Source organism: Ornithorhynchus anatinus, chromosome 21, assembly GCF_004115215.2.
Source record: "Ornithorhynchus anatinus isolate Pmale09 chromosome 21, mOrnAna1.pri.v4, whole genome shotgun sequence".
Classification (NCBI taxonomy): Eukaryota; Metazoa; Chordata; class Mammalia; order Monotremata; family Ornithorhynchidae; genus Ornithorhynchus; species Ornithorhynchus anatinus.
The window spans coordinates 11,407,204-11,434,688 of record NC_041748.1 but is presented as its reverse complement, the minus strand read 5'-3'; the positions used below and the strand labels follow the sequence as shown (position 1 = coordinate 11,434,688).

At 60.5% G+C, this 27,485-nt stretch overlaps 1 protein-coding gene across 1 annotated transcript; it reads right to left on the bottom strand.

Moving 5' to 3' along the window:
* Nucleotides 1-1,208: 1,208 nt before the first annotated feature.
* Nucleotides 1,209-27,077, bottom strand: FKBP9 (FKBP prolyl isomerase 9; the record flags this gene model as incomplete). Its single annotated transcript, XM_029049027.1, has 10 exons — nucleotides 1,209-2,464; nucleotides 3,174-3,337; nucleotides 5,142-5,287; nucleotides 6,112-6,298; nucleotides 8,780-8,925; nucleotides 13,659-13,848; nucleotides 14,620-14,765; nucleotides 16,919-17,108; nucleotides 17,493-17,638; nucleotides 26,863-27,077. Coding segments are annotated over 10 exons (1,707 nt in total), but the record flags the coding sequence as incomplete, so codon positions are not given.
* Nucleotides 27,078-27,485: the final 408 nt, after the last annotated feature.

Genomic DNA, 27,485 nt, shown 5'->3' with positions numbered 1-27,485 from the left:
CTGGCTCTAAGGACATGAGCTCTTTCCTCCTGTCTCCTCTTCTCCCGCTGCCCGCCAGCTCATACCCTTAATTCTATTCAATCGACGGATCGGTGGCATTTATTGAGTGCTTACTGTGCGCAGAGCACTGTACTGAGCGCTCAGCAGAGTATAGCGCAATAGAGTGGGTAGACAAGATCGCTGCCCACGAGGAGCTCACCTTGACTCTCCCACCTACCTCATTCACATCTTTCCTCCCGCCTGGGACGACTATCCCCATTTCAAATCTGCAGGCCCAAAGCTCTCCCCACTTTCAAAACACTTGTGAAACCCCACCTCCTTTCATTTTTCTTCTCCCCAATTAGTCAGATCCTTGCCAGCCACTTTTTTAGGGGGGGACCCCGCTTCTCCTGACTTCCCGGAGCCCCTCGGGGCGGCTGGCGTCATCAGAGAGGAATAGTCACGAATAATAATCACGGTGCTCGTTAAGCTCCCGCTACGTGCCAGGCAAGCCACCCTCCCGCCCCGTCTTCCCGCCAGGATTCGGGCTCTGGCCGAGGAATCGCCGTGGAGGAAGGGAGGCCCACCGGGACGCATCGCAGGCGGCATCCCCGGCCAACGGACGCTGTAAAAAAAAACACCGGAGTTCCGTGGAGAGGGCGGATTCGAATTCGCTCGGCGCTGGGGCGTGGCCCGCGCCGGACGGCGACGCGTCACGGGCCGACGAGGCGGCAGGAAATGGTCTGTCCCGTGTGTAAACGTTAATTGGTTTCCCCATCCGGGGCTGATAAGGCGGGAGGGGGGGAAATCGGAATGTTGCCCAGGACGGTCGGCTCCAAAACAGGATGTAGGCAGCCGCCGGCAAGAACAAACGCTCTTCTCTCTACAGTAACCCCAAGGCCTCGGAGGTGACGCAGCCTTCTCTTTAGGGTTTGATTTTTTAGTCGTTCCCTCGGGCCCCCGGCCGGGCCTCTCTTTGCCCCGGCTCCTCGACAGCCTGTCGCTGCCTGCAGGAGCGGGCGGCTGTGCCAGATAGCTCAGCAGATGGAGGAGGAGTTCAAACCAGACGGAGAAAGGAGGGTGGTGCGTGTAGGCGGGAGAGGGAAAAGGGGGGTAGGGAAAGGGAATAAGGGGAGGGGAGAGGCGCCCAAGGATCGGTAAGCCCAACGTCACCGGCCGAGCCCTCCTCCCCTTCCCGCCCCAGACCGACCCGGCCACCGAACGATCACTTACGCGACAACGTTTTTATGTAACAAAAGGTCAATTCTTCAGCACTGTCTAATTCTGACAAAATCTGCGCTGCGATTTTCAGGATCTACAGAACTACAACCGTACAAAATATCTTAATTTAGTCAAATAAAGCAGTTTCCACAAAGAGGAGGCACTGGGTAAATCGAGGGTGGAGCCAGCACCATCCGTATCCAGAGGGGGCAAAGCGGAAGCCAGCGAGCGCACACGACAGACACATTTCACATTCACCTTTCGGCGTCCTTGGTCTCCGGGCCGGGAGGGGAGGCCCGGTATCCATCCTCATCTGCTTTCTGACGCCGCACCCATCGTTCGGATCTTTTGGGCAGGAACGGGCCACCCCGCCGACCGGAGAGAACCCCGCCCCTGAGACCCCGGGCCTCTCCGCACAGTTAGGCGGAGCACGGCCGTCGGTAGGGAGGCCTCGGCCGAGATTAAACGCGCCTCAGAAAAGCCGACGGTCTAGTCTGGGCCCGCTGGCAGCCCAGCCTCGCTCAGCTGTTCAGCGACCCCCCCCGCTGGCCCTCGCCCGGCAGAGACGCCTGGACTTTCCGCTCAGATTACGGGAGGCTGTGGGACCCGCCGGTGGGCCGCGTGGGTCTGAGTCGGCCCCACCTGAGAACAGGCCTCCTCGAGCGGGCCGTCTCCCGACGGGGACCCAAGAGGGGCTCGGGCTTCCTCTCCGACTGGACGTCTGGGTTGTTTTTTTTTTTAACGGCACTAACGGATGGCCCTAAAATTAGCCGCTGTTTTTTTCCCCTCTCTCCCATCCGGCCAAGGTGAACGTAACCGCTGTCCTTTCAGAGCCAAATCAGCTCGACGGCTCGCGAAACAAAGGCTGGCAATAAGGCTGTTTCGACTTTCGTCCGTTCCACGCGGAGGCGCTTGATATCGATCGTATCTGCGCTATTCTCCGGGCTCTGCTGGGATCGCCCTCTCCACGCAGAATGCGACACCCCACGTACGTCAAAAACACACACATACACACAGGCACACATCAGCTGGCAACCTCCTGAACGGTTAGACCGCTCAGCTCTCACGCCTAGGCCGGCTTTCCTGTCTACAGTTCGTCGTGCCCGGCCTCCTGGTCTTTCAGTTTGAACTCCTCGGCCGTGATCTTGCCATCCCCGTTGCGGTCCTGGTTGGCGAACATGTTTTTCACGATCAGCTCGGCGTCGAAGCCCGGGGCCAGCTTCCCCCTGCCGGACGCCACCTGGGCCAGGATGTACTCTGAGAACTGAAAGGAAACGGAGACGGGACGCGGTCCCCCAGGTCAAACGGGGGTACGGGAGCGGCCCCCGGCCCGCCTCTCTCAGTCGGACGCCCTCTGGGGCCCAGCACCGTTTTCCGGCCGCCCAATCCGTAGGTCACCGACTAAGGCTTCTTCTCCCCAGGCTGGGCCTCGGAGAAAGGGCGGGGAGAGGCCGAGTCTCCCCGTTGAATTCCAGCAGTTACCCCGTCAGGCGGAGTGGGATGGAAATGGAATGTGGGTTTTCGGGAAACGGTCGACGCCGCCTACGGGAGAAGCCCGGACGAGGTAAAGGGGCTGACTTGGGCCCGGTCGCCGGTCGACAGCGAGCCCCGTCACAGAGCCCGACCGACGGACCCGCCCAGATGGGGTCCAGCCTGTGCGATGTGGAGGAGTCCCACTTGGCAGGCCCCGGTTGGCTGACGGAAGGCCCGGGAAGCTGAAGGCAGAGCCCCGTCGCCGCCTCAGCGGCCCAGTGGCCGACCGCGGGCATCCTTCCTAGGCCGGCCCCCTCCAGAGATGACGACAGCCCGGTCCCAAGCCCCAACCTCGGGGGGCTGGTGAGGCGGGGAGAGCCAGGCCGCAAATAGTCTACTCTGATGACCCGCCCCTCACCCGACACCGGTGAGATCTCTTGGGTCTCAAGGGTAAACTCAGATCTTCTCTCGCAAAGAGCGTCAGCCCGCCGCTCCGTTACCTCCTCCAGGAGAACTTCTCCGTCGGCGTCCTTGTCGATTTCTTCGAAGAGGTTGGCGGACACCTCTTGGTTCCATACGAACATGTATCCCTCGGGCAGGCCGGACACCAGCTCCAGCAGCTCGATGTCGAAAACCAAGACCGCGCTCCCGGGCACCTCTCCGTCTGTCGTGTCAGAGAGCCCGCGTGAGTTCGCCTCCGAGCCGGGGGCGTGAGGGGATGTCTTTAGTCCGGAATCCCTCGGCTGGGGCAAAGGGGGGCCCGGGGGAATCGAAAGGCCCCGGGACATCCCAGGGAGGAGCAGGAGACAAGAGAAACGCCTTCTGCTACTGCAGTCCAGGCCACCGCCAAGGCAACAGGAAGAGACAGCCGTCCCACCGCCCGGATAGCTTGGTCCCCGGGGCGTTGGCGGCAGCCGCGAGCTGTTTCTCTTCTCACCTACTCTCAGCGCTCCCGCTCCACTCACTCGCTGCTATTTCCTGATTTTGGGCCGAGCACTAGACCGAGCGCCTGGAAGAGGACAGAAGGTGCGAAAGAGACGGTCCCTGCCCGCACGGAGCTCCCGCTCCAATAAGGACTGATTTCTCTGTGACTTCGGAAGGGCCAAAGGGAGGGAGGCTTTCTGAAAACGGTTAAAAAACCCCCGTTTAGTCCTTGGGAGAAGGGAGTTATCTCTCTGGACTGAAGCAGGGGCGGCCCAGAGCCCGACGCTGGCCACCGAACAGCTTCCAAAGGCCCAGAACGAGGGAATCCGGTCCCGGGGTGGCTCTAAAAATTCAGCATCATTAGATCGTGGCGGAACTTCGAATACCCCCGTTCCCAACCAGCCCCGCAGTAGAGCAGGGGAGAGGACGAGAGGAGCCAGGATCCTCCACGTGGAAGTACGGCCCAACGCCCCACTGCTGACCCGGCAACGGGGAGACGGCGGCAAAAGAATCCGACTGGATTGTCACTAAGCGTCAAGCGCCGCTCTGAGCGTTGGGGTAGATACAGGTCCCTCAGGTGAGACGCAGTCCAAGGAGGAGGGAGAACAGGTACTCAAGTCCCGGTTTAGAGACGAGGCGACCGGGGCACTGGGAAGTTACGCGCCCATGGCCACGCAGCGGGCGATCGGCAGAGCCGGGATCAGAACCCAGGTCGTCTGAGTTCCTTCCAATAAGCCAGGCTGCTTCTCCTGTTGGCCGTGGAGTTGGCGTGGAGGTCCCGGGTCACCCCCGTCCAGGACCCTGGCCTGGACACGCCTGAGTCTTCCAGGGTGCCAAGTCACTCCCTTCCGATAAGTGCCCGTTCTGTCCCGGGCACGTGGCCCCAGAAGGCCGAAGGGCTCAATCCTTTCCCTCGCAAACCGCTCCAAATCCCGGGAATCTTCCAGAATTGAGGGTTTAACGGTTTAAAGGTTCTGATAATGCCGGTATCCGTTAAGGGCTCACTGTGGGCCGAGCACTGTGGGGCTCGCCGTCTTCATCCCCATTTAAAGGTGAGGTGACAGAGGAACAGAGAAGTTGAGCGGCTCGCCCACGGGCACACGGCAGACAAGTGGCGGAGCCGGGACTAGAACTCGCGTCCTCTGACTCCCGAGCCCGTGCTCTTTCCGCTAAGCCGCGCTGCTTCTCACCAGAGGTTACATCACCACAACACACTCCCATTTGAGATTATGAGCCCCGCGAGGAACAGGGACCGTGTCTAAAATCCCCCTGCGTAAACTCTCCCAGCACGTACTACGGTGCTCCGCACCCAATAATCGCTTGCTACCGTTAACACAACTCCTCTCTAGGGGAAGAATGTGGCCCAGTTCAGAGGGTTCACAGATTGGGCGGGGAAAAAAAGTAAAAAGGAAATCAAGCTTTCAATTTCAAAAGGAAAAAAATAGATGAAGCTTTCCGTTCCCAAAGCCGCGACGTAACGACCCACCGAGAATCCGAACCTGAACGGCTCGAGCGGAGGAGGCTTTCGCCCCGAATTGACTTACCGACCCCGGCCTCCCCATAGCCGAGGTGCGGGGGGATGATGACCGTCCGCTTCTCTCCAACGCACATATCTCTGAGCCCCAGGTCCATCCCCAGCACGACCTGTCCGGATCCCAGCACGATGTTGTAGGTCTTGCCTAAATTCAGCCTGAAAGACAAATCCCAGAGCACCGACTCCCAGATCCGTCCGTGGGAGGGCAAGTCCGTGGGAGCGCCCCGCCACGACGACCCTCCGTCGACTCGGCCCGACTCAGAAGGTGTTAAAGGATCCCGCGTTTCCCCGGCCCGGCCCCTTCTTTTTATTCCCGAGTTGGTCGTTATCCAGTCTGGGGGTTATCTGGGCCGGGGGTTCTCCGTCTCCTCCATCGGCTCTGGATGCTTAAAGACGGGGGCAGGAGGGGGAGACCGAGGCAGGACACAGTAATAATGATAACGTTGGTCCGTTAAGCGCTCGCTATGCGCCACGCACTGTTCTAAGCGCTGGGGTAGACGCAAGGTAACCCCACACGGGCCCAGAGGGGAGGCTGTCCAAAGGTCGGGGACGGGGGGGACGACGGCCCCGTCAGCATCCGGAGCTCTGAGCGGCCGCCACGTCGCTTCCGGCCGCCGCTGGAAGATCCCCGGAAGCCGTGGGGGCGGCGGGGTGGAGATTTTCCGGGCCCGGCGGAGGAAAGAGTGTCCCGGGCTCCCCGTCCTTCCGCAACGGAGGAGACAGAGTCGGGGTTTCCGACCCAGCTTCCAAATCCTCCTCTCCCTCAGCTCCGGACCAACTCTAGACCGTAAGCCCGCTGTGGGCGGGGACGGCCTCTCTATTGCCGTACTGTATCTTCCAAGAGCTCGGCACGGTGCTCCGCACACGGTAAGCGCTCAATAAATACGACCGAATGAACGAATGAACCGGTCCCCCCCGGTACACGCACCCGCTCGGGTCCCCGTGTCGGAAAGCCGGCCCGGGCCAGAGAGCGCACTCACGTGGAGTCCAGCAAAGTGCCATCCAGGAGGGAGGCGTTGTAGTGATACTTCAGGTAGTCGCCCTTCTTACTGAGGACGGAGCAGTTGGCGGGCTTGTAGGACGTCGTGATGTCGATGGAGTCGGACGGGTTGTGGAAATCGATCACGTGGATGTCGAAGATCAAAACGGCCGAGCCGGGGATCTTCCCTGGGGGGAACGGGGCGCGGCGGCGTCAAGCCGGGGGGCCCCCGGGCTCCCCGAGCGCCAGCACCCCACCGACGCGGCACTCGGGAGGCGCGGAAAGATGGCGGGGCGGAGAGTCGGAGGACCCGGGTTCTAATCCCGGCTCGCCGACTGCGTGACCTCGGCCAGGTCGCTCGCCCTCTCCGCCCTTCAGTTCCCTCACCTTTCAAAATGGGCTTTCGATACCTGGTCTCCCCTCCTCTTAGACCGTGAGCCTCATGGGGAACAGGGACCGTGTCCTATCCGCTTACAGTCTAACAGCCCCGTGTACGGCACGGTGCTTGGCACAAAGGAAGCGCTGGACCTCTTTTCGTTCGATCGCCTTTATTGAGCACTTGCTGGGTGCAGAGCACTACTTTAAGCTCACTGGGAGCGGGGAATGTGTCAGCTTATTGTTAGAGTGTAATAATAATGACGGTAGTTGTTAAGCGCTTACTATGTGCCAAGCACCGTTCTAAGCGCTGAGGTAGGTGCAAGGTAATCAGGTTGTCCCATAAGGGGCTCACAGTCTTCATCTCCATTTTAATAATAATAATGTTGGTATTTGTGAAGCGCTTACTATGTGCCGAGCACTGTTCTAAGCGCTGGGGGAGACACAGGGGAATCGGGTTGTCCCACGTGGGGCTCACCGTCTTCATCCCCATTTTACAGATGAGGTAACTGAGGCACAGAGAATAATAATAATACTGGTGTTTGTTAAGCGCTCACTACGTGCCGAGCACTGTTCTAAGCGCTGAGGTAGATGCAAGGTAATCGGGTTGTCCCATCGGGGGCTCAATCTTCATCTCCATTTTATAGATGAGGTAACTGAGGCACAGAGAATAATAATAATAATAACGCCGGTATTCGTTAAGCGCTCACTACGTGCCAAGCACTGTTCTAAGCGCTGAGGTAGATGCAAGGTAATCAGGGTGTCCCATGGGGGGCTCAATCTTCATCTCCATTTTACAGATGAGGTAACTGAGGCACAGAGAAGAAGAAGAAGAAGAAGAATAATGCTGATGATGGTATTTGTTAAGCGCTTACTATGTGCCAAACACCGTTCTAAGGGCTGAGGTAGATGCAAGGTAATCAGGTGGTCCCATGGGGGGGCTCACAGTCTTCATCTCCATTTTACAGATGAGGTCACTGAGGCGCAGAGAAGTGAAGCGACTTGTCCAAAGTCACCCCGCCGACAAGTGGCGGAGGCGGGATCAGAGCCCGTGGCTTCTGACTCCCAAGCCCGGGCTCGTTCCGCTGAGCCCCGCTGCTTCCCACAGTGTACCCTCCCAAGCGCTCAGTACAGTGCTCCGCACCCAGTAAGCGCTCAGTGAGGAAGACTGAACGCCTAAAGACGTCCCATGATAATTGTCATCATTACAGACGTCGGGAGGAGGCATGGAGCAACCTCGCGTTTGGAGGAGCGGGGTCCGGCCCGGGTTGAAGAGAGACCGCAAGGGGAGAGGGCGGAAAAGCCAGGGACTCGGGACACCGGTTCCTCTGCCCCCGGGCCGAACCCCGCCACCGTCCGGGGCCGGGGCCGAGCCGCGGGGGGAACCCAAGCACGGACGGAAGCAGCTCGGCGCAGCGGACGGAGCAGGGGCCTGGGAGTCACGAGGTCCTGGGTTCTAATCCCGGCTCCGCCACTCGTCTGCTGTGTGGCCTCGGGCAAGTCACGTCCCTTCTCACGTCCCTTGGAGAAGCAGCGTGGCTCAGTGGAAAGAGCACGGGCTTTGGAGTCAGAGCTCGTGAGTTCGAACCCCAGCTCTGCCACTTGTCGGCTGTGTGACTGCGGGCGAGTCACTTAACTTCTCTGTGCCTCAGTTCCCTCATCTGTAAAATGGGGATTAAGACTGTGAGCCCCACGTGGGACAACCTGATTCCCCTGTGTCTACCCCAGCGCTTAGAACGGTGCTCGGCACATAGTAAGCGCTTAACAAATACCAACATTATTATTATTCTCTGGGCCTCAGTCACCTCATCTGGAAAATGGGGATTGAGCCCCCGAGCCCCCCGTGGGACGAGGACCGCGTCCGACCCCATTTGCTCGTATCCACCCAGCGATTCGTACGGTGCCCGGCGCACGGCGGGCGCCTCGCGGACGCCATCGTTCTTCTGAATCGTTACTATTACCGCCACGCCGCTCGCCAAGCGGCAAGATGTGGAATGCCACCGAAGCCCCAGCGGTCCGGCCCGGGGCCGCGGCCTCGTCTCGAGACCGTCGGCTCGTTGCGGGCGAGGGAACGTCTCCGTTTACGGTTTGTACCGTCCTTTCCCGAGCGCCCAGTACAGCGCCCTGCACGCGGTAAGTGCTCAACAGATACAATCGATCGACCCATCGACGTAACTTTGGGTCAAAAGGCCATGGGCCCACAGAGAAGTCAAACCCCGGGGCTTCCTAAATACCAAATCCCCTTCCCGCGGGCACCGCGCCCACTCGAAAGCGGAAGCGAAAGCCAGGCTCACCTCTTCCGTCTTCGCCGTAACCCAGATGAGGAGGAATGGTGATCCTTCGCTTTTCTCCGATGCACACCCCGAGCAACGCTTCGTCCATCCCGGCAATCACGTAACCTTGCCCGATGTACGTGTCGAACGTACGGTTCCGGGAGTAGCTGAGGGAAAGGCGTCGGTTAGACCGCCGTTCGGTCGTGTCTACGGAGCGTCCGTTCATTCGGCCGGGTTTTTTAAGCCCTTCCCGGGTGCAGGGCACTCTACTGAGCACTTGGGAGAGCACAACGGAACAGTGAACGGTGACGGGCACTCAGTGGGCGCCAAGCGCTGAACTAAGAAGAAGCGACGGTCGTCATTCCCGTCGGACGTCCGGTGAAATCCAGAGCACGGGGTGAGGGGGGTCTCGGGTTTTGGGGGCGGGGAAGAGGGGGAGGTCTCGCCTCGTACGGCGACGACTGGCCAACGTGGGGTGATCCCGTCCTTTTTCTCTACCCCCGGGCGGCCGACCATTGGCCAAACCGGCTCGGCGTCCCTCCGCTCCAGAAAAACCACCCCAAAGAGAAGGAAGCTGCGTAGCCTGGCGGAAAGAGCACGGGTCGGGGTCGTCAGGGGACCTGGGTCCCCATCCTGGCTCTACCGCTTGTCCGCTGTGTGACCCTGGGCGAGCCGCAGCTTCTCCGTCCCTCTGGGCCTCACGTGAAAAATGAAAAATGGAAATAGAGAAGCAGCGTGGCTTAGTGGAAAGAGCCTGGGTTTGGGAGTCGGAGGTCATGAGTTCGAATCCCAGCTCTGCCACTCGTCAGCTGTGCGACTGTGGGCGAGTCACTTCACTTCTCTGTGCCTCAGTTCCCTCATCTGTCCAATGGGGATTAACCGGGAGCCTCACGTGGGACGACCCGATGACCCTGCATCTCCCCCAGCGCTTAGAACGGTTGCTCTGCACATAGTAAGCGCTTAACAAATACCAACATTAAAGTGACTCCTTCACCCTCCAGGTCAGACCGTGAGCGTGGAACAGGGCCTGGGTCCGAACTGATTATCTTACATCAACCCCAGCGCGAATGCTGGCAAAGGTCCAGCGCGGAAGAGGCAGCTGGATGGATAGAGACCCCAACGACGATAACGGAAGAACCGTTGGAAAGGTTGCGGATTATAATAATGATAATGTTGGTATTTGTTAAGCGCCTGCTACGTGCGGAGCACTGTTCTAAGCGCTGGGGTAGATACAGGGTAATCCGGTTGTCCCACGTGAGGCTCGCAGTCTTAATCCCCATTTTATAGGTGAGGGAACTGAGACACCGAGAAGTGAAGTGACTCGCCCACAGTCACCCAGCTGACAAGTGGCAGAGGCAGGACTCGAACCCATGACCTCTGACTCCCAAGCCCGGGCTCTTTCCACTGAGCCAGGACGGGACGTCCTGGACAAAGTCTCTCCACGGAGTCCCTACGGATCGGGAACGACTCGACGGCACTCGATAATAACAACACCCCAGCCCTCGGACTAGTCGTCGGCAAGTAGGAAGCGCTCGTGGCTTGGCGGATAAAGCGCAGGCCTGTCAGTCAGAAGGACATGGGTTCTAATTCCGCACATCCGCGGGCAGGTCACGACTTTACAGTAACCTCATCTGTAAAACGGGGATCAAGTCTGTGGGTTCCTCCAAGTGGGACGGGGACTGTGTCCAACCTCATTTCCTTGTATCTACACCGGCGCTTGGAACAGTGTTTGGTACATAGTAAGCGCTTACCCAATACCACCGTTATTATTATTCTTATCACTACCATTTTTTTAAAAATAGGAAAGAAGAGTCTATTGCTTGGGAGTGTCTATGCCCTGATTTCTCTTCTTGGCCCTCCCCTCTACCTCCGCTCTGAATTTAGCTGTGTCCCCCTTAATAATGTGGGTATCCGTTAATGTGTGCAGAGCACTGTCCTAAGCGCTGGGGTAGATACAGGGTCATCGGATCGTCCCGCGTGAGGCTCACGGTCTTCATCCCCATTTTACAGAGGAGGTCACTGAGGCCCAGAGAAGTGAAGCGACTTGCCCACCGTCACAGAGCTGCCGAGTGGCGGGGCCGGGATTCGAACCCATGACCTCTGACTCCCAAGCCCGGGCTCTTTCCATTGAGCCACGCTGCAGTGATGTGAGCGAGCGGACAGAGGTGGGAGAATCAAAAGCCTGGTACAGCTGGCAGGTTGTAACATGAGAAGGAGCGGGGCCCGTGAGTAGCAGGATGGCCTAGCGGAGCGAGGAGGGGCCCGGGTTCTAATCCTGCCTCCGCCACCTGCCTGCTGGGTGGCCTCGGCCAAGTCACTTGGCTTCTCTGGGCCTCAGTTACCTCATCATGCGGGACAGGGACCGCGTCCAACTCGATCCGCCCCAGCGCTTAATACAGTGGCTGGTACAGAGCCAGCGCTTTCCAAACACCGCCGTTGTACATCCCAAGCGCTTCGTACAGTGCTCCGCATATAGTAAGCGCTCAATAAATACTATCGAATGAATTAAGGCTGGATGGCGAGGAGCGGAGACAGCGGGTGCGGGGAGAGCAGACCAAGACAGCCGACAGGAACGGCGGGGCCAGACGGTAACCGGCCTTGAAGCCCGGTTTGAGGAGTCCGCGATCGATGATACTACGAATAATGACAATAATAACGATGGCCTCCGTCGAGCGCTTACTATGCGCCAAGCACCGTTCGATGCGAAGAGGCACGGGAAGCCTCTCCTCTAGAAGAGATTACGTGGGCCACGCATCCCCTCAGGAAGATGATCCGGCGAGTGTTACACGCTGGACGGGGGAGAGTCTGGAGTCGGGAAGGCCGGCGGGAACGGGGGGACGGGGGAAGAGCAGGAAGGGACTCTGGGGCCAAGGGAGGACTTCTCTGAAACGGGAAAGTGACAGAAGGAGCAAGGGATTTTAGGAAGTGAGTGGGAATCGGGTCGGAAGCACCGGATTTAAGACACAGGTGAGAGATCTCTGGCGAGTCAGCTGGCAAGCAGGAGAAAGATGAGGAGAGAGGAGTAGCGGGCTGAGGAGGGCGGGATTTGGGGAAGTTTATATCTGAAAAAGCTGTGCTTTTAACTGTGATATTCGTTACGCGCCTGCTGCGGGCCGGGCACCGTTCTCAGCCCGGGGGTAGATACGGGGTGATCGGGTCGGACACGGTCCCCGCTTCGCCGAGGGCTCACGGCCTTAATCCCCATCTCACAGAGGAGGAAACCAAGGCCCAGAGAAGCGAAACGACCTGCCCGGAGTCACCCAGCGGACGAGAGGGGAAGCCGGCGTTAGAACCCAGGTCCTTCTGACTCCCGGGCCCGGCCTTCACCCGCTGGGTCATTCTGCCTTTTCCTAACAGGGATCAGGGGTTAGGGGGTTGGGGAGACTCGGAGCTTCAGAAAGGAGCCCAAGGTTTGGAAGAGCCGGGGAAAACTCAGAGTCAGTGAGAGAGAGGAGTAACAGAGCTCTTCCACTCCCGTCCCCACCCCACAGCACTTCCGTATATATGCATAATTCTATTTATTTACACTGATGTCTGTTTACTCATTTCGATATCTGTCTCCCCCCAGATCTAGACCGTGAGCCCGTTGTGGGCAGGGACTGTCTCCCTTTACTGCTGTACGGTACCCGCCAAGCGCTCGGCACCGCGCCCCGCGCGCGGTAAGCGCTCCATAAATACGACTGAATGGATGCACGGAGGCGTCGGCAAGCGGAAAGGAGGGCAAAGTTAAAGCGGGAATGTGGAGTGGCAGAAGTCAGCCGGGAGCCGGGATTTCCGCCAGCTGCGCTCAGCTGCAAGAGAAGAAGAAGTGGGAGGTCACAGTGACCCGGGGCCGGGAGGCGAGGTGAGCGGCGGGAGGACGGAGGGGCAAGGGAGCTGAGGATGAGGGAGAAGAGGGGCGTGGAGGGAGTCCGGGAGAGGTGAGAAGGCCTGGCCTGGGCCGAGTGGGTCTAGAAAACGGAGGACATAATTAAAGGTATCGAGCAAATTCCAGGAGCGGAGGGAGAGGGTGAGGAGGCACTGATAGCAATGAGAATAATCACGATGGCATTTAAGTGCTTACTACGTGCCAGGCACGCTACTAAGCGCTGGGGTGGACACAAGGTAGTCGAGTTGGACCCGGTCTCTGACCCCATGGGGCTCACGGTCTCAATCCCCATTTTACAGAGGAGGGAACGGAGGCACAGGGACGTGAAGTGCCTTGTTCAAGGTCACACAATAGCCAAGCGGCAGAGCCGGAATTAGAACCCGTGACCTTCCGACTCCCGGGCCCGGGCTCTTTCCACTACGCCACGCGGCTTGCGATCGGAAAGTGAAGACCGAGTCGGTGAGGTCCGAGACGAGGCGCTGTTAAGAGACGGACAGATGGAGCCCGTAGAATTTAAGGTAGATCCCGACTACCAACTCGAGGAAGCGCTCGATACGTGTCTACCAACTTTATTATACCGTACTCTCCCGGGCGCTTAGTAAACGCACAACGAATATCATTCATTCAGTGAGCGGGAACGTATCCGCGCCGGTGCGGGTCGGTGGAGGAGAGGAGGGAGAGGCAGCGGGTGGCTGGGGGCTACAACGGTGTGGAGGTTCATCCGATCCGCAAGGATTGGCGGGGGAGAAGGCGGAGAGAGCAGGAGGGCCTGAAGAATTTCGACGCCGGAGAGGAATACGGAGGTGGGGCCGGGGCGGTGGAAGACGGGAGCAACTAGTAGCTGTGGAGGGAGGATTTGGGACTCAAGAGAAGAGACGGAGCGGGAGAGAGAAAGAAGGACGCTGAGGGGGCCGGGAGAGGAGGCTGGCTCCATCCCCTTTCCCTGCAAGCCAGGGCGAGCGGGGTGGGGGGACGGCGTCATCGAGTCCGGAACCGACAGAGCGTCATCCGACGGCCCCGGAGCCCAGTTACCTGGAATCAAACAAGGTGCCGTCCAGAAGCGTGCCGTTATAATGGTATCGGAGGAAGTCTCCCGCCCGACTCCTCCGCTCACAGTTTTCGGGCACGGACCGATTCTCGATGGTAACGCCGTCTTTGGGGTTGTGGAGATCTAGCAGAACCACGTCAAAGACCAGAGACGCCTGACCAGGAATGTCCTTCCCTGAGGATGAACGGGGACGGCGAAACGCTTTAGAAACGGGGGCCCCGGGGTGCCGAGGCTCAACCGGGCTTGTCCGCCGTGCGTGAGAGCTACACGGTTCCCTGGGCCCAGAGGGGACTCCGCTCCGCGGCGCCAAGACCCAGCCGCGCTCACACCCCTCTGGACCCGAGGATGACCCGGAGGCTGGAGAGGGGGATAGCGAGGTTCGGCTAGGTCGGGCCTCGTCAGATGCGAACGCCTCCCCGGATCCCTCTCGCACATCCAGGTCTGTGATGGGTTGGAGGGGGCGGAGAGGGGAGACGGGCGCAGGGCACAGGGTCTCCAATGCCTCCCGCCCCCTCCCAAGACCCCCACCCTCTCTTCTCCCCGCACCGGGTCGCGGGAAGATCGTGAGCCCGGATCAGGGTGCGGGGGGAGAGGGAGGAAAAGGTCCTCTCTCCCCGGCGCTCTCTTCCCAATATCCACAAGCCCCCCAGCATCGGCGGGTCGGAAAGACGTCCCGTGGCCAAGTACGTGACTCGCGCGAATGCCGATTCTGACTCGATCGCTCCGGTTTGGCGGAGGGGGGAGGGTCCTCCGGGGGGGTGTCCCAAACTCGGTCCAAATCTGAGATGGGCTCTATCCCAGCCCACTCCCGTCCCCTGGACTCACCCGGGGCCCGGGCCCAAGAACCGGAAGGCTGCGTCCGGCCCCCGTGGCTCGGCCATCTCCCCCCCGCCCCGACCCCCACCGCCACAGGGGCGCGACAGGAACGAGGGGCGGGAGGCTCACCGTCTCCATCTTCTCCGTAGGCCAAGAAAGGCGGGATGGTGATGATGCGCTTTTCCCCGACGCACATCCCCAGAAGCCCTTTATCCATCCCGGGAATCAGCCAACCGATGCCCACGTAGGTATCGTATGTTTTCATCCGATTGTGGCTGGAAGCAAACGCGATTTTAGGGCTGTTAATCTACAGCCTCACCCATCCCGGGAAAAATGAGGAAACGTCGGACGGACGCGAACGATCCCATCCTCCTCCCCCTCCGCCCTGCTTCGAGGAGGCACCAACACAACGGGCTGCCCCCAGAACTGGGGAAGTTTCTGGAACAACTCCGCCGCCCGGAACCAGGGAAGAACGGGGTTTCCCCGGTCACCAGGAGCGGGTGTGACGCTCCGCCCGGCAGGACGAGGGAGGGCAGCCCGCCACGAACAACCAGCACTCAAGCAGAGCTCTGATTTCTTATCCCATCCCGCCATTCCACCCTCCCCTCTCCGCAAGGAGGATTCCCCCACCCCTCCAAGCTTGATACCCTGGGCCGCCTGCTCTCCCCCCGTCCTTTGGAACAGTGCCGGACCCCACGCAAAACACAAACCGGACTCCCGCTAGACTGTAGATTCCTTGGGGGCAGGGCTACCATCTACTTACTCGTTCTAGCGTACTCTCCCTGTGTGCCGGGCACACGATAGATAAATAACTACCACCGCCGGACGAGCCAAACTTCTCCCAAATACTTGGGAAGGGGCCACCCCGAAGTTTACTGAGGAGAGACGTCTTTAGGCCGATAAGACATTTCCAGACCGACGGTCTTTTCTCGTATTTTTCGGGGCGTGGTCTCGGCCTCGGGGCGTGCGTGAGCCAGGCTGGGCCTTCAGGCCTCGGCCGACACGACGACGCGGGGAGTCCGGTCTGAGGAGTCAACTAAGGAAAACCATCTGGCCCGCGGCCCTGACGGGCACATCGGGCAGTGGCGGGAAGCTGGCGAGGAAAGAGAGTGTCACGGGACCCCGGTACGTGCTTCCGACACCAAACACAGAGGATGCGGAAGCCCATCCTCTCCAGAGAGCGGGGAGGGAGCGGCAAGTAGTGTTAGGTAGGCGATGGAGAAGCCGGGCACCAAAGGCTAGGGAGGGGGAAACGCAGCCCCCCCAGGAAAGCCCCCACACCACCCTTCCCTCAGGCTGGGCTCACAACCAGCCGCTGCCATAAGCCGGGAGACCGCGACAGAGAGGGGCGAGATAAGGGAGTCGGACCCAACGGAAGCCCCGCCGGCCAAAGACAGGCTCCGGGGGCTTGTGGAAAAATTCAGAGAAGAGGGGTCCGTGATGGATCCCCGACGGCGGTGGCGGGGGGAGGTCGGGACGGTGTTCCACGCGCAGAGAGCGCTCAATAAATACAACTGATTGCGGGACGGTCCACCATGAGGAAGGGGGTCCACGAGGACCAACGGCACAGTTCTTCCAAGCACTCCGACGCCCCCATTAGATGCAGAGTCCCGAGCTGGTTCGATCCCGGGGCTTCCGGCTCAGCCCCTCCCGGCCAGACGTGCGGCCGTGGGGCCGACGGGGAAGGAAATTCTGGAGCCCGTCCCGAGCCTGGCCCGGGCCGGACCCACGAGGAGGGAGGCCCGATCCCGCTCCCGCTTGGGGAGGCCAAGGCTCCATCACCCCTGGAGCCTGGGAGAGAACGAGACGCCCACAGAACCTCTGGGGCTCGAGCCCCCCGACAAAACCGGAGACGTACATTAGCGGCTCCGAAACCCTAGTCCGACATCACCGGCCCAGCCTGAAGCCAGCGGGGGGCGCGGCAAACGTCTCGAGCCTCCCGGGTCCCCGCAGATGTCCGGCGGCGTCCGGCCCGGGAGGAGTCCCGACCTATCCTGACCCGATCCCCGTCGTCCGTCCACTGCCTAGGCTGCGTCGACTCCCGGGCCTCGCCCAGGGCTCTAGCCGGGGAGGCCCCTCCGTTGGACCGATCAATCGGCGGTCCCGACTGAGCGCTCGCTTTGCGGAGAGCGCTCGACTGACCGCTTGAAAGAGGAGAGTTGGCGGCCACACCCCCCCCCCCCGAGGAGCTCACAATCTAGGGAGGAGCTAGATTTGAGATGGTCGGGGGGGACTCGGGCGCTAAAGCGACGGCACGGGCCGACGTCCGGCTTGGCTCGGGATACCCGCCCGCCGTTAAAAAGCCGCAGACGGTGGGGAAGTCGGAGAGGGAGGCCTCTCTTCGGCTGCTGGAAGAAGACACAGAGGGGACGGAGCAGGGAAAACCGCAAGGCGCTTCACCGATACCGCCGCGAGCGGCTGAGCCTACCTCGAGTCGAAGAGGGTCCCATCCAAAAACGTGCCATTGTAATGGTACCGTACAAAATCCGACACCTGGATCGTCCGCGGGCAGTTAGGGGGCTTGAAGTAAGTGTCGATCTGAACTTGGTCTTCCGAATTCCAGAGGTCCATCAAGAGCACATCAAAATGGAGGACGGAGTTTGGAGGGATCACTCCAGCTGGAAAAAAAAAAAAAATCAAATCCAGTTCCCACGGTTTTACGTGGGACAGACCCTGACCCTCCGACCGAATGCCTCCTCACGGAAGCGGCCAAACGCAACAGGAGGCCCAACTCCCGGGGGTCACTCACCCCTGAGCCCAGCGGGGCCCCGGGGCAAAACTCCCAGTTCTTGCTACTGGCCAAGTCTGGCGAGAGAGGGAGAGGCCGAGGTGAGTCTCTCGAAACCGAGGGAGGGAGCGGCATTTCCACAGAACCGCTTTACGGAAACTGGAGGTCTCGCCGGGCGTCCCAGGAGAGCCCCCGACGTCCCTCTAACCGCGGCCCGGATAACAAACCTCCCGTCGGTTCGGCCAACCGAGGGCAAGCGCGAGATGGTACTCACAGACTCCTTCGCTCCCGTAGGCCAGATTGGGGGGAATCTTCACGAAGCGTCTCTCGTTCACACACATCCCGACCAGGGCCTGGTCCATCCCTGCGATTAACTGGCCCTTCCCCACGAACACATTGAAGGTGGAGCCCCGGTCGTAGCTCGAAGGCGAGGACGGTGTAGGAGAGGAAGGGGGGGGAGAAAAAGGCCAAATGAGTTTTCGAACCGCAACGGAAAGACAATCGATCGTATTTACCGATCGCCGTACCGCGGGAGAGTACGGGACAGCGGGGTCGGCAGACACGTTCGGAATGAAGTCCGTCCGCAGATCCGCTGCGGCGTCCGCTACGGACGAGGCACTCGGGGGGGGGGGGGGGGGGGGGGAGATCGCCACGTGAGGCATTTGGTGAAATTGAAGTTGTTCGGGGAAATTGTGGCGGGGATTCGAAGGGCGGAAGGGCGACCCTGAAGTCGCCATTTCAGCCGTCTCTGGCAAACTCCGGCAGTCTCCGGGCAGTTCGCGGTTGCCCCCCGGGGCCGGGATGCTCTAGCACACAAGGGGTGTCTTTCACTCACTGTTAATGCGACGGTAAAGCGAGAGCCCCTATCGAGTTCCCTTCCAAAAGGTACCCAACTTAGCTGTTGAAGAATTGCTGCCCGCGCTCTTTCATGACCCGGCTCAGTCGCCAGGCTGAAACCATCTGGGAATTCCTCTACGCGTCGGGGAGGCGAAGCTTAAAAGCCGGGAGCGGCGACAGGAAGAAACGCTTCCATTGCAGCCCTCTCCGTGACAGGCATCCCTCCCTCCCAGCTCTGCTCGAACCCTCGGCGCTTCAGGACCGGTCCTTCAGAGACCGGGATCTCCTCCACCTCGCCGAAACGTGCACGGCCCCCTTCGCCGACGCCCCGCTCCCCGCCCGGAGACGGGAAGAAGCCGGAAACCTAAGCCACAGCGGGCCCCACGTCCGGCTAGGCCTCCCCTCCTCCTCCCGGAAGGCAGGGCTCCGTAGGGATCGCCACCCCCGAGGGACTACTGGGTTCGGCGGGCCCGCGGACTTGCGGCGGACATCCCTCGTCACCCCCTCAGACCCACCCCGCCGCCGGCCCGGACCCCGGCTCTCAACGCCGCCTCCTCGCCCCAGGCCTCCCCGGCACAGAGACGGCGTGACTTGGTGGACGGAGCCCGGGCCTGGGAGTCGGAAGGTCAGGGGTTCCGACCCCGGCTCCACCGCACGTCTGCCGTGTGACCCTGGGCGGGTCACCTCGCCTCTCGGGGCCTCGGTCACCTCAGCTGTAAAATGGAGGTTAGGAGTGCAGGGACTGCGGCCAACCTGAGCGACCCGAGCCTACCCCGGCCCTGAGAACGGTGCCTGGCACATCGTGGTGCAGCGGAAAGAGCCCGGCCTCGGGAGTCGGAGGGTATGGGTTCGAATCCCGGCTCCGCCACTTGTCAACTGTGTGACTGTGGGCAGGTCACTTCACTTCTCTGTACCTCAGTTACCTCATCTGTAAAATGGGGATGAAGACTGTGAACCCTATGTGGACCAACCTGATTACCCTGTATCTACCCCAGCGCTCAGAACAGTGCTTGGCACGTAGTAAGCGCTTAACAAATCCCAACATAGTAAGCACTTAACAAGTGCCATTATTAGTACTATTATCATCACTCATTTCTCTAAAACCACCCAGGCCAGAGACAGGCTATAATCCACCAGCCTGCCGGCAACAAAACCGCAAACCATCGGTCGTACTTATCGAGTGCTGAGTGCCTACAGATCGCCGTACTAAGCGCTTGGGAGAGCACGGAACAGCAGAGCCGGCAGACGCGTTGGGAATGAAGCCGTATCCGAACCCGAATCCGTACATCTCTTACAGACGGGGCACTCGGGGGAGAACATCACCACACGGCGGCATTTTGTGAAAACGAAGATGTTCTGGGGAAACGGGCGGGCGAAAAGGCGTTCATTTCACCCAACCTCACTTCACTAAGTCACTTCGCTGGTCTGTGCCTCAGTTACCTCATCTGCCAAGTGGGAATTAAGACTGTGAGCCCCACGTGGGCCTGGGGCTTTGTCCAACCTGATCAACTCCTATGTAACCCCAGAGCTCAGAACAGTGCCTGGCACATATCAAGCGCTTAACAAGTACCATGATTATTATTATTAGAGAGTCCGGTGTCACTTCAGGCCAGTGTCGAGTACGGTATCTCTCTTCCCGCCGGATACAACCACGGAAACTCAGTCTTAGAACTCGGTTTCCAATTCCGGTTCCACCACTCGTCTGCTACGTGACCCTGGGCCGGTCACTTAACTTTTGTATCCCTCGGTTTCCTCATCAGTGAAATGGAGATAAAATAGCGGTCCCTCCTCCCCCTTCGGACTGTGAGCCCCAAGTGGGACGGGGATCTGGCCGGTCGGGTTAGCTCGTCTCCGCTCCGGGGCTCAGCACAGTGCTACGCGCAGAGTGAGCACTGAATTATCTCCGAACCGTCATCAGTTATTGAGAAGCGGCATGGCCTAGTGGAGAGAGACAGGCCTGGGAGTCAGGAGGACTTGGATTCTAATCCCCCTCTCCCACCTGTCTGCTGGGTGATCCCGGGCCCGTCACGCAACTTCTCTGTGCCTCGGTTACCTCATCTGTAAAATGGGGGCTGAGACGGTGAGCTCCATGTGGGGCAGGGACCGTGTCCAACCCGATGATCTTGCATCTACCCCAACGCCTAGTACGGTGCCCGGCACATTAAAAAAAATATTATCACTATTCATACTAATAATATTTTTCAGAAGTGAAACTGGGCCGGGGGTCAACGTAGCGACAGGAAACGGGAAACTTTCCCCAGGTTTCGAGGCGACGTAAAAGCAAGGGCGATATAAGCGACCACGAGCCACAGAGACGAGTCGCAGAAACGTGAAATTCTGCCTCCAGGCAGAGTCAAAAATGGGGGGCTTGGGGGGAAGGCAACGTGGTACGTTTTTCCCACTGGCACGTCCCAACAATCCACCCCGAGCGACACAGCCGGCGCCAAGTTACGTGGCACAGACGCAGCCACGACCCTGAGGGTAGAAAGGAAGAGAATTTTGTTCACGCTACTCTCCACAGAGCTATTATCATGAATAATAATGAAAAATCCATTAGGGCGTGCGATCCTCGTGGGCAGAGATCAGAGGTTTCGCTTCTGACGTACTTTCCCAAAGGCTGTGGGAAGGCACTCGGGAAACAAGTCCCACTGATCAGAGCGAAATCTCTCTCACGGTTCCTTCTGCGAGAGATTTTACGTTACGCGATCATCCTCCCTGAGAGAAGTGATGAAGACGAAACGAGGCAGGCGCTGGGGCTTTCTCATTCAGCGGCTCTTAGATTCGGGGACTGTTTCTGATCTGACGGCATCGTAGCCGTCCGGCGTCTCTCCCAGCGCTTGGCTCATAGCGAGAGCTTCACAAACCCCGCCATAATTGCTATCACTGCGTCGGATTTCGAGAAAAGCCCGGGAGAGGGAAGAAATCCTAAAGACCCAACAGTCGGCCCAAGGGGAATCTCTCTTTGAGAAAGAGCTCGTCTGAGTGATTTACAAGGGACGGCTTAGTCTCCTCTGCACCTCACTTCTTAACATTAAAAGTCGTGCAGAATACACGTGCGGGAATTATTTGCAAGTTCACGTAGCAACCCGGCGTTTAATCGCACATTTAATTTACATTGAATCACTTGATTCTATTTATCTCGATTCTATTTATTGCCATCGTTCTCGTCTGTCCGGCTCCCCCGATTAGACCGTAAGCCCGTCAGAGGGCAGGGACCGTCTCTATCTGTCACCCATTTGCACATTCCGAGCGCTTAGTACAGTGCTCTGCACACAGTAAGCGCTCAGTAAATACTATTGGATGAATGAACATTTCTGAAAACACGTCGCTATCGAGCCTCCGGATAGCTTCTTGCTCCGGAATTGAGGGAGGGTTTACGAGGATCAACTCGTGGGTGAGTAACGCACCCACAGGATTCCACCGGACATCTTGCTCCATTTCCCAGCCTCGCTTCTGACCTTCCACATAACGTCTTCATTTTAGCTGGAACAACATTTAGCCGACCGAGAGGAAGTGGAGGCGATAAACAGATTTCCTAAATATAGGTGCTACTTAATAGTGAAAAAACAATCTGCCAAATGCAACAGCTTCTAAGAGATCACTTTCATTATCTTAACAGTCATAAAAATCACGATGACGATCAATCGATTAACGGCACCGGCGCGCTTACGACCCGGACCACGCTGGGGGCGGCACTTGGGAGAGGACGCCAGAACGGAGATGGCAGACGCGTTCTCCGCCCACAGCGAGGAACGCTGATAAATTCAGAAAACCAGATGAGGGGGAGAACAAATAGGGGATCTCAAGACTCAGGGATGCTTGTTCCTCCCCTAGGTGTTCATCACCTAATTCTTAACAGATCTATAATCTACTACTGATCTCTTTAGGGAGCTCCGCCTGCAAATATGGGCACGTGCAGTCGACGTGACTTCCCCGGCCTTCCGTGCTTGGCGAGGAGAGGAGAGAGGGGAGGCCGTCACGGTGGAGGCAGGTAAGACAGCCCCGGTCCCCGCAAGAAGAGACCCGCGTCAGCTGCGGCGCAGGAGACCGGGGCGAGGAGGATCTCCTCCAGCCGAGACGGCCGGTGAACAGATCCCGGGCGGCACCTGCTCCCCTGGGGAGGCGGGAGGGAGGGGGCCGGGCCGTCTTGCCAGCCCAGACGTCCTCCGGGGAGTCGAGGAGAGGCGCTGGGCCCCACACCCAGGAGCTGGGGCTGGTGGTGGCTTAGCGGAAAGAGACCGGGCTCGGGAGTCAGGGGACGTGGGTTCTAACCCCGGCTCCGCCGCGCGTCCGCTGCGCGACCTTGGGCGAGCCAGGTCGCTTCTCTGTGCCTCAGTTACCTCATCTGGAAAATAGGGATTAAGACGGTGACCCCCGCGTGGGACAACCCGATTACCCCGTATCTATTCCGGCGCTTAGAACACTGCCCAGCACATAGTGAGCGCTTTAACAAATACCATAATAAGAATGATAACTCCCAGACTCTCCCGGGCCTTCCGGGGGATCCTCCAGACCCACAGTGACCTGGTAGATCTCTCCCAGATGGGACAGTCGGGCCAGGGTTCTCCCAGCTCAGCCCTAATGTGGTTTTCCCTCATTTTCTTTTGAGATCTGCCGGCATGCCGGTGACCCAGCCCCGCGGGAGAACCTAGCCGGATCTGTCATCCATTCATTCGATCGCGTTTCTCGAGCGCTTCCCGTGTGCAGAGCACTGGACTAAGCGCCGGGGAAAGTACAACACGGCAAAAGAGAGAGCCGATCCCCGCCCACAGCCGGCTCACGGTCTAGAGGGGGAGGAAACAGACGGCAGTCCAAGTAAACAGGCATCAAGACCAGTAAACAGGCATCGATATAAATACAATTACAGATACACGCAGAAGTGCTTTGGGGCGGAGAGGCCGGGACAGCAAAGGGAGCGAGTCACGGTGACAGGGAAAGGAGTGGGAGATGTCGAGTGGCCGAAGTCAAGTACCCCCTGTAATCTCAGTTCCCCAAAGTCGAACGTTTAAATAGAAATTCAGCCCCCTTCTCCTCCCCGACTCCCGAGTGCCAAGCGAACGTGTCTGCTGTGTGACCTTGCGCGAGTCACTTCCCTGGGCCTCGGTTACTTCACCTGGGATTAAGAGCGTGAGCCCCGTGTGGGACAGGGACCGTGCCCAACCTAACTCGGATCGACCCCGGCGCTCAGAACGACGCTCGGCACGGAGTGGGCGCTCAACGCCTCAATTGTTATAATTATTAAAGGTGGGAGTGTGGGGGGAGGCGAAGAACCATTACGGTCCAAGCCTGTTCCAAACCCCAGCGGGACTGACTCGGCCCCGACCCCGTTACCTGGATTCCCAAGGAGCGTGTGGACCCAGCCCGGCTCACGCAGGGTTGTAGAACCAGAGCCGATCCAGGTTCATTTAATCGTATTCATTGAGCGCTTACTGCGTGAGGACCCCTCTCCGGCTCGCACCTGGAGGGTTTCCAGTACTCTACCGGTCACGACTCTGGGAGGGAGAGTCAAACAGAGCCATTCCTAGCTTGGGCGGTGGCTAGCCAGCGGAAGGCAATCTGCTCCAAGTCAAAACTCGCCGGGGCCGGGCAGCAGCGGAGAGAATCGAGGGCGGAGACTCAAGCTTACTGCGCGGAAGGAGGCAGGGGTAAACCACTTCCAGATTTTTACCCGGCAAACTACGGATCCACTCCCAGAACGACTACGGATGGAAGTGGGGCGTTCCGGGAGAGATGCGTCCCCGGGTCGGACACGACTCGGCAGCATAAGACGACGACGACCGTGTGCGGGGCACTGTACTAAGCGCTTGGAAAGTACAACTCGGCGCTAAAGAGAGTCGATCCCCGCCCACAACGGGTTTATAATCTAGGGGATGGAGTAGAGGTCGCTCCTGAAGATCTCCCCGGGGACAGGCACCCCCCCGCCACCCCGTCGTGACTTCCCTTCGTTCCTCCGGGCCACAGACAAGGAGACGCCAATCCTCAGCACCCTCCCAGAGAAAGGGAAGAGAACAGATCACCGAATTCGAGGAATTCGGCTCCATCGGGCTCTGGTTCAGATTCTCTGAGCGACAGAGATATGGCGGTCTTCGGCATCGTCGTCGGCCGCTCGCCGGCCACCGTACCGGCTCCTACGGGGTTCCCGCGGCGTGAGGGTGTGAGCGTGGCGTAGCGGCCGGAGCACGGGGCTGCCGTGTGACCTCGGGCGAGTCACTTCACTTCCCTCCGCTTCGCCGACCTCATCCGTGAAACGGGGACTGAGCCCGTGAGCCCCGTGCGGGTCAGGGAGGGCTCTTTGATTTCAAACCAATAAACCAGCTTCTCGTTACAGGGTTCCAGCGCATCATAAGGAGATGCTAAATTCCTGCATGCCCCCTCCCACCCCCCAGCAAGCTTTTTTAAAAATGAAATGCGCACATTCCCTCTCGTGACTGCGAAAAGCCGCTCGACCCAGAATAAGTGGGGAACCTCGAGCGGCAAGAGTGAAATTAGCGACAAGAACAGAGACCGTGCGCCCAGATTAAAATCTGGGAAAGATGAATCATTTCCAATAAATGCCAGAGAGGTGTCGGCTCGAGAAAGCTTAACAACGTAACGGGATCCGTATCCAGATGGGGATCCAAATTCTGAGTACGTGGCCACCTTCCCTAATCATATGGTACACAGAAAATCAGAGCTGTCTCAACGTACCCCTTGGCCCCAAGGGACGTATTCCACCGAAGGAGACAATTTTCATTTGAAAGCGTCCGCCTACCAGAAACGGGCAAAATTCTGACGTAGCCAGAACAGCCTGCTGAACAAAAGGCTCCATTCGGAGACTACGGAGAGGGTTCATCACGACGAATCACGATGACCGTGGAAACATCGATCCCAGACAGTCAGCATGGTAGTAGTAATGACAGTGATAACCGGGGTATCCGTTAAGCGCTCACCAGCTGCCGGGCACGGCACCGAGCGCCGGGGCGGATACGGGCAAATCGGGTCGGACACGGTCCCCCGTCCCGCGTGGGGCTCACGGGGCTCACGGATGAGGCGACCGAGGCCCAGAGAAGCGAAGCGACTCGCCCGAGGGCACACGGCAGAGCCGGAGGGTAGACGGGAGTAGTCAGACGGTGGCTCCTCAGAGTCAGGTGGGGTGAATCAGAAATCTCTGAGACGAAAACACTCTTCCAAGAGTAGGGAAAACGACACCCGTGAAACTTGGGACGGCGGGGCGGAGAACCGGATCTTCTCGGACGGGTCTCTTCCCTTTCAACCCGCTCCCTGACGGACGGTTTCTTCGGACGGCGCCCCGGACGAACGAGGGTTCGGTCCGGTCGGGGACGAGACGACGGGAGACCCCGAGGGCCCGGGCCCCGGAGGGCTCGCGACTCCTCCGCGCCGGGCACCGGCGCCGCCGGGAGACGCGAGACGTAACCCCACGGCAACGTCGGCCGCGGGCTCCCAGAGGCCACCCGGAGGGAGCCGCCGCTGGCTTATAATCCCACCTACCACTCCCGGGGCCCGACCGACACCCGGGGAGGACTGGGGAAACGGGCGAGGTCAACGAGGAGTTAGGAGTCGGGGGAGAGGGGAAACCGGGGCAGCTTCTCCTCTCTCCTCGGCCCGAGAGATCGAGTCGGCACCTCGGTCCGCGGGACCGGAGAGGCAGCGGGCCGGAGGCCCGGCGCCACGGGAAACCGCCGCCCGGATCTCCGTCCCGCTCGAGGTCCGGGGTCCCGAGAGGCCGGTTTAAGAGACGGGACGGCCCGCATCGCTTCCACGTACTCCGTCGGACCGTCCGCCGCCCCGTGGCCTGCCGGATTCACGCCGACCCGTCTACGTCCGCGTGTCCCTCCGAGCGCCCACCCTACTCTCTCCTCCTCGGAGAGGGTCGGGGACGTGGGCGCCGTGGACCCCCCGCGGGGAGAGCGGACGCCGTCTTCCCCAGGGAGGAGCGACGGGACGCCTCTCCCGACCCCGACCCGCCAGGCTAGGGCCGACCGGCCGGCGCCCGGCGCCAACGTCCCGCCCTCCCCCTCTTCTCTTCCCGAAGAGGCGGCGGGACGGCCGGAGGGGTCCGGGCGACGGGAATAATAATGATAATAATAGCGTTGGTATTCGTTAGGCGCTTACTACGTGCCGACCGCTGTTCTAAGCGCTGGGGTGGATAGACACAGGGGAAGCGGGCTGTCCCACGTGGGGCTCACAGTCTTAATCCCCATTTTACAGTTGAGGTGACCGAGGCACCGAGAAGTTAAGCGACTTGCCCAAAGTCACACGGCTGGCAAGTGGCCGAGCCGGGATTCGAACCCGTGACCTCCGACTCCAAAGCCGGTGCTCTTTCCACCGAGCCACGCTGCTTCTCTACATCTGGAGGAGCATAACGGAAGACGCTCTTTCTAAGCCGGCGCCCGGGCCTCCTCACGGTGCCGGGGGCCCAGAAGGAGCCGGGCGGGCGTCGGGGAACGAACGGTCCCGGCCCGGCCCTCGGGCCCGGGAAACCCGGCGACCCAGGAGCCGGCCGCGCACGGATTTCCGGCCGGACGGTCGTCGTTCGGGCCTTACCGTCCGGCCGGCACCGGGGGGAGACGGACGGATGGGGGGGACGGACGGATGGGGGGGACGGGGCCCCTCTCCCACGCAGGCCTCCCGGTCTTTACGACCCCCGCCGGGCCGTCGAGGGAACCGGGCCCCGGAGAAGCGAAGGGAGCGGGCCGAGGGCGACCGGCGGGGCGGGGACGGGGCGAGGACGGGGCCGGGACGGGGCCGGGCCCGGCCTCCCTCCCCCCCAACCCCGGGGGCCCCCCTCGCCCGGCGGGGCCCGGTACCTGGAGTCGAACTGTCGGCCGTCGGGGAAGGAGCCGTGGTAGTGATAGCGGACAAAGTCTCCGCGGCGCACGGTGCGCGGACACGGGTCCGGCACGAAGCGCCGCTCCAGCTCCAGCTCCGGCTCCGGCCCCGGGCCCGGGCCCGGCCCCGCCGCCGCCCCCGCCGCCGCCCGGCAGGCCAGGCCCAGCAGCAGCCCCAGCAGCAGCGGCGGCGACGGCGGCGACGGCGGCCCGGCCCCCCGGCTCCCCGGCCCGGCCCTCGGCGCCATCGCCCGGCCCGCGGCGAGGCCAGGGAAGGAGTGGGCGCGGAAGGGGGGGCGCGGAGCCGGGGCCGGGGTCGGGCGGGGCCGCCGCGTTGGCAGGGGGGACGGGGCGCGGCCCGGGGCCCCGGATCCCGCCCCCCCGCGCTCCCCCCCCCCGGCCCCGCCCGCTCCTCGTTCCCCCGGATCCCGCCCCCCGCTGCTCCCTCCCCTCCCCCCGAGCCCGTTCCGCCCCTCGCTCCCCCGGCCGACCCCTGCTCCCCCAGACCGTCCTCCTCTGCTCCCCCGGCCGGTCCTTGCTCCCCCGGCCCACCCCTCACTCCCCCAGACCGTCCCCCTCTGCTCCCCCGGCCGGTCCTCGCT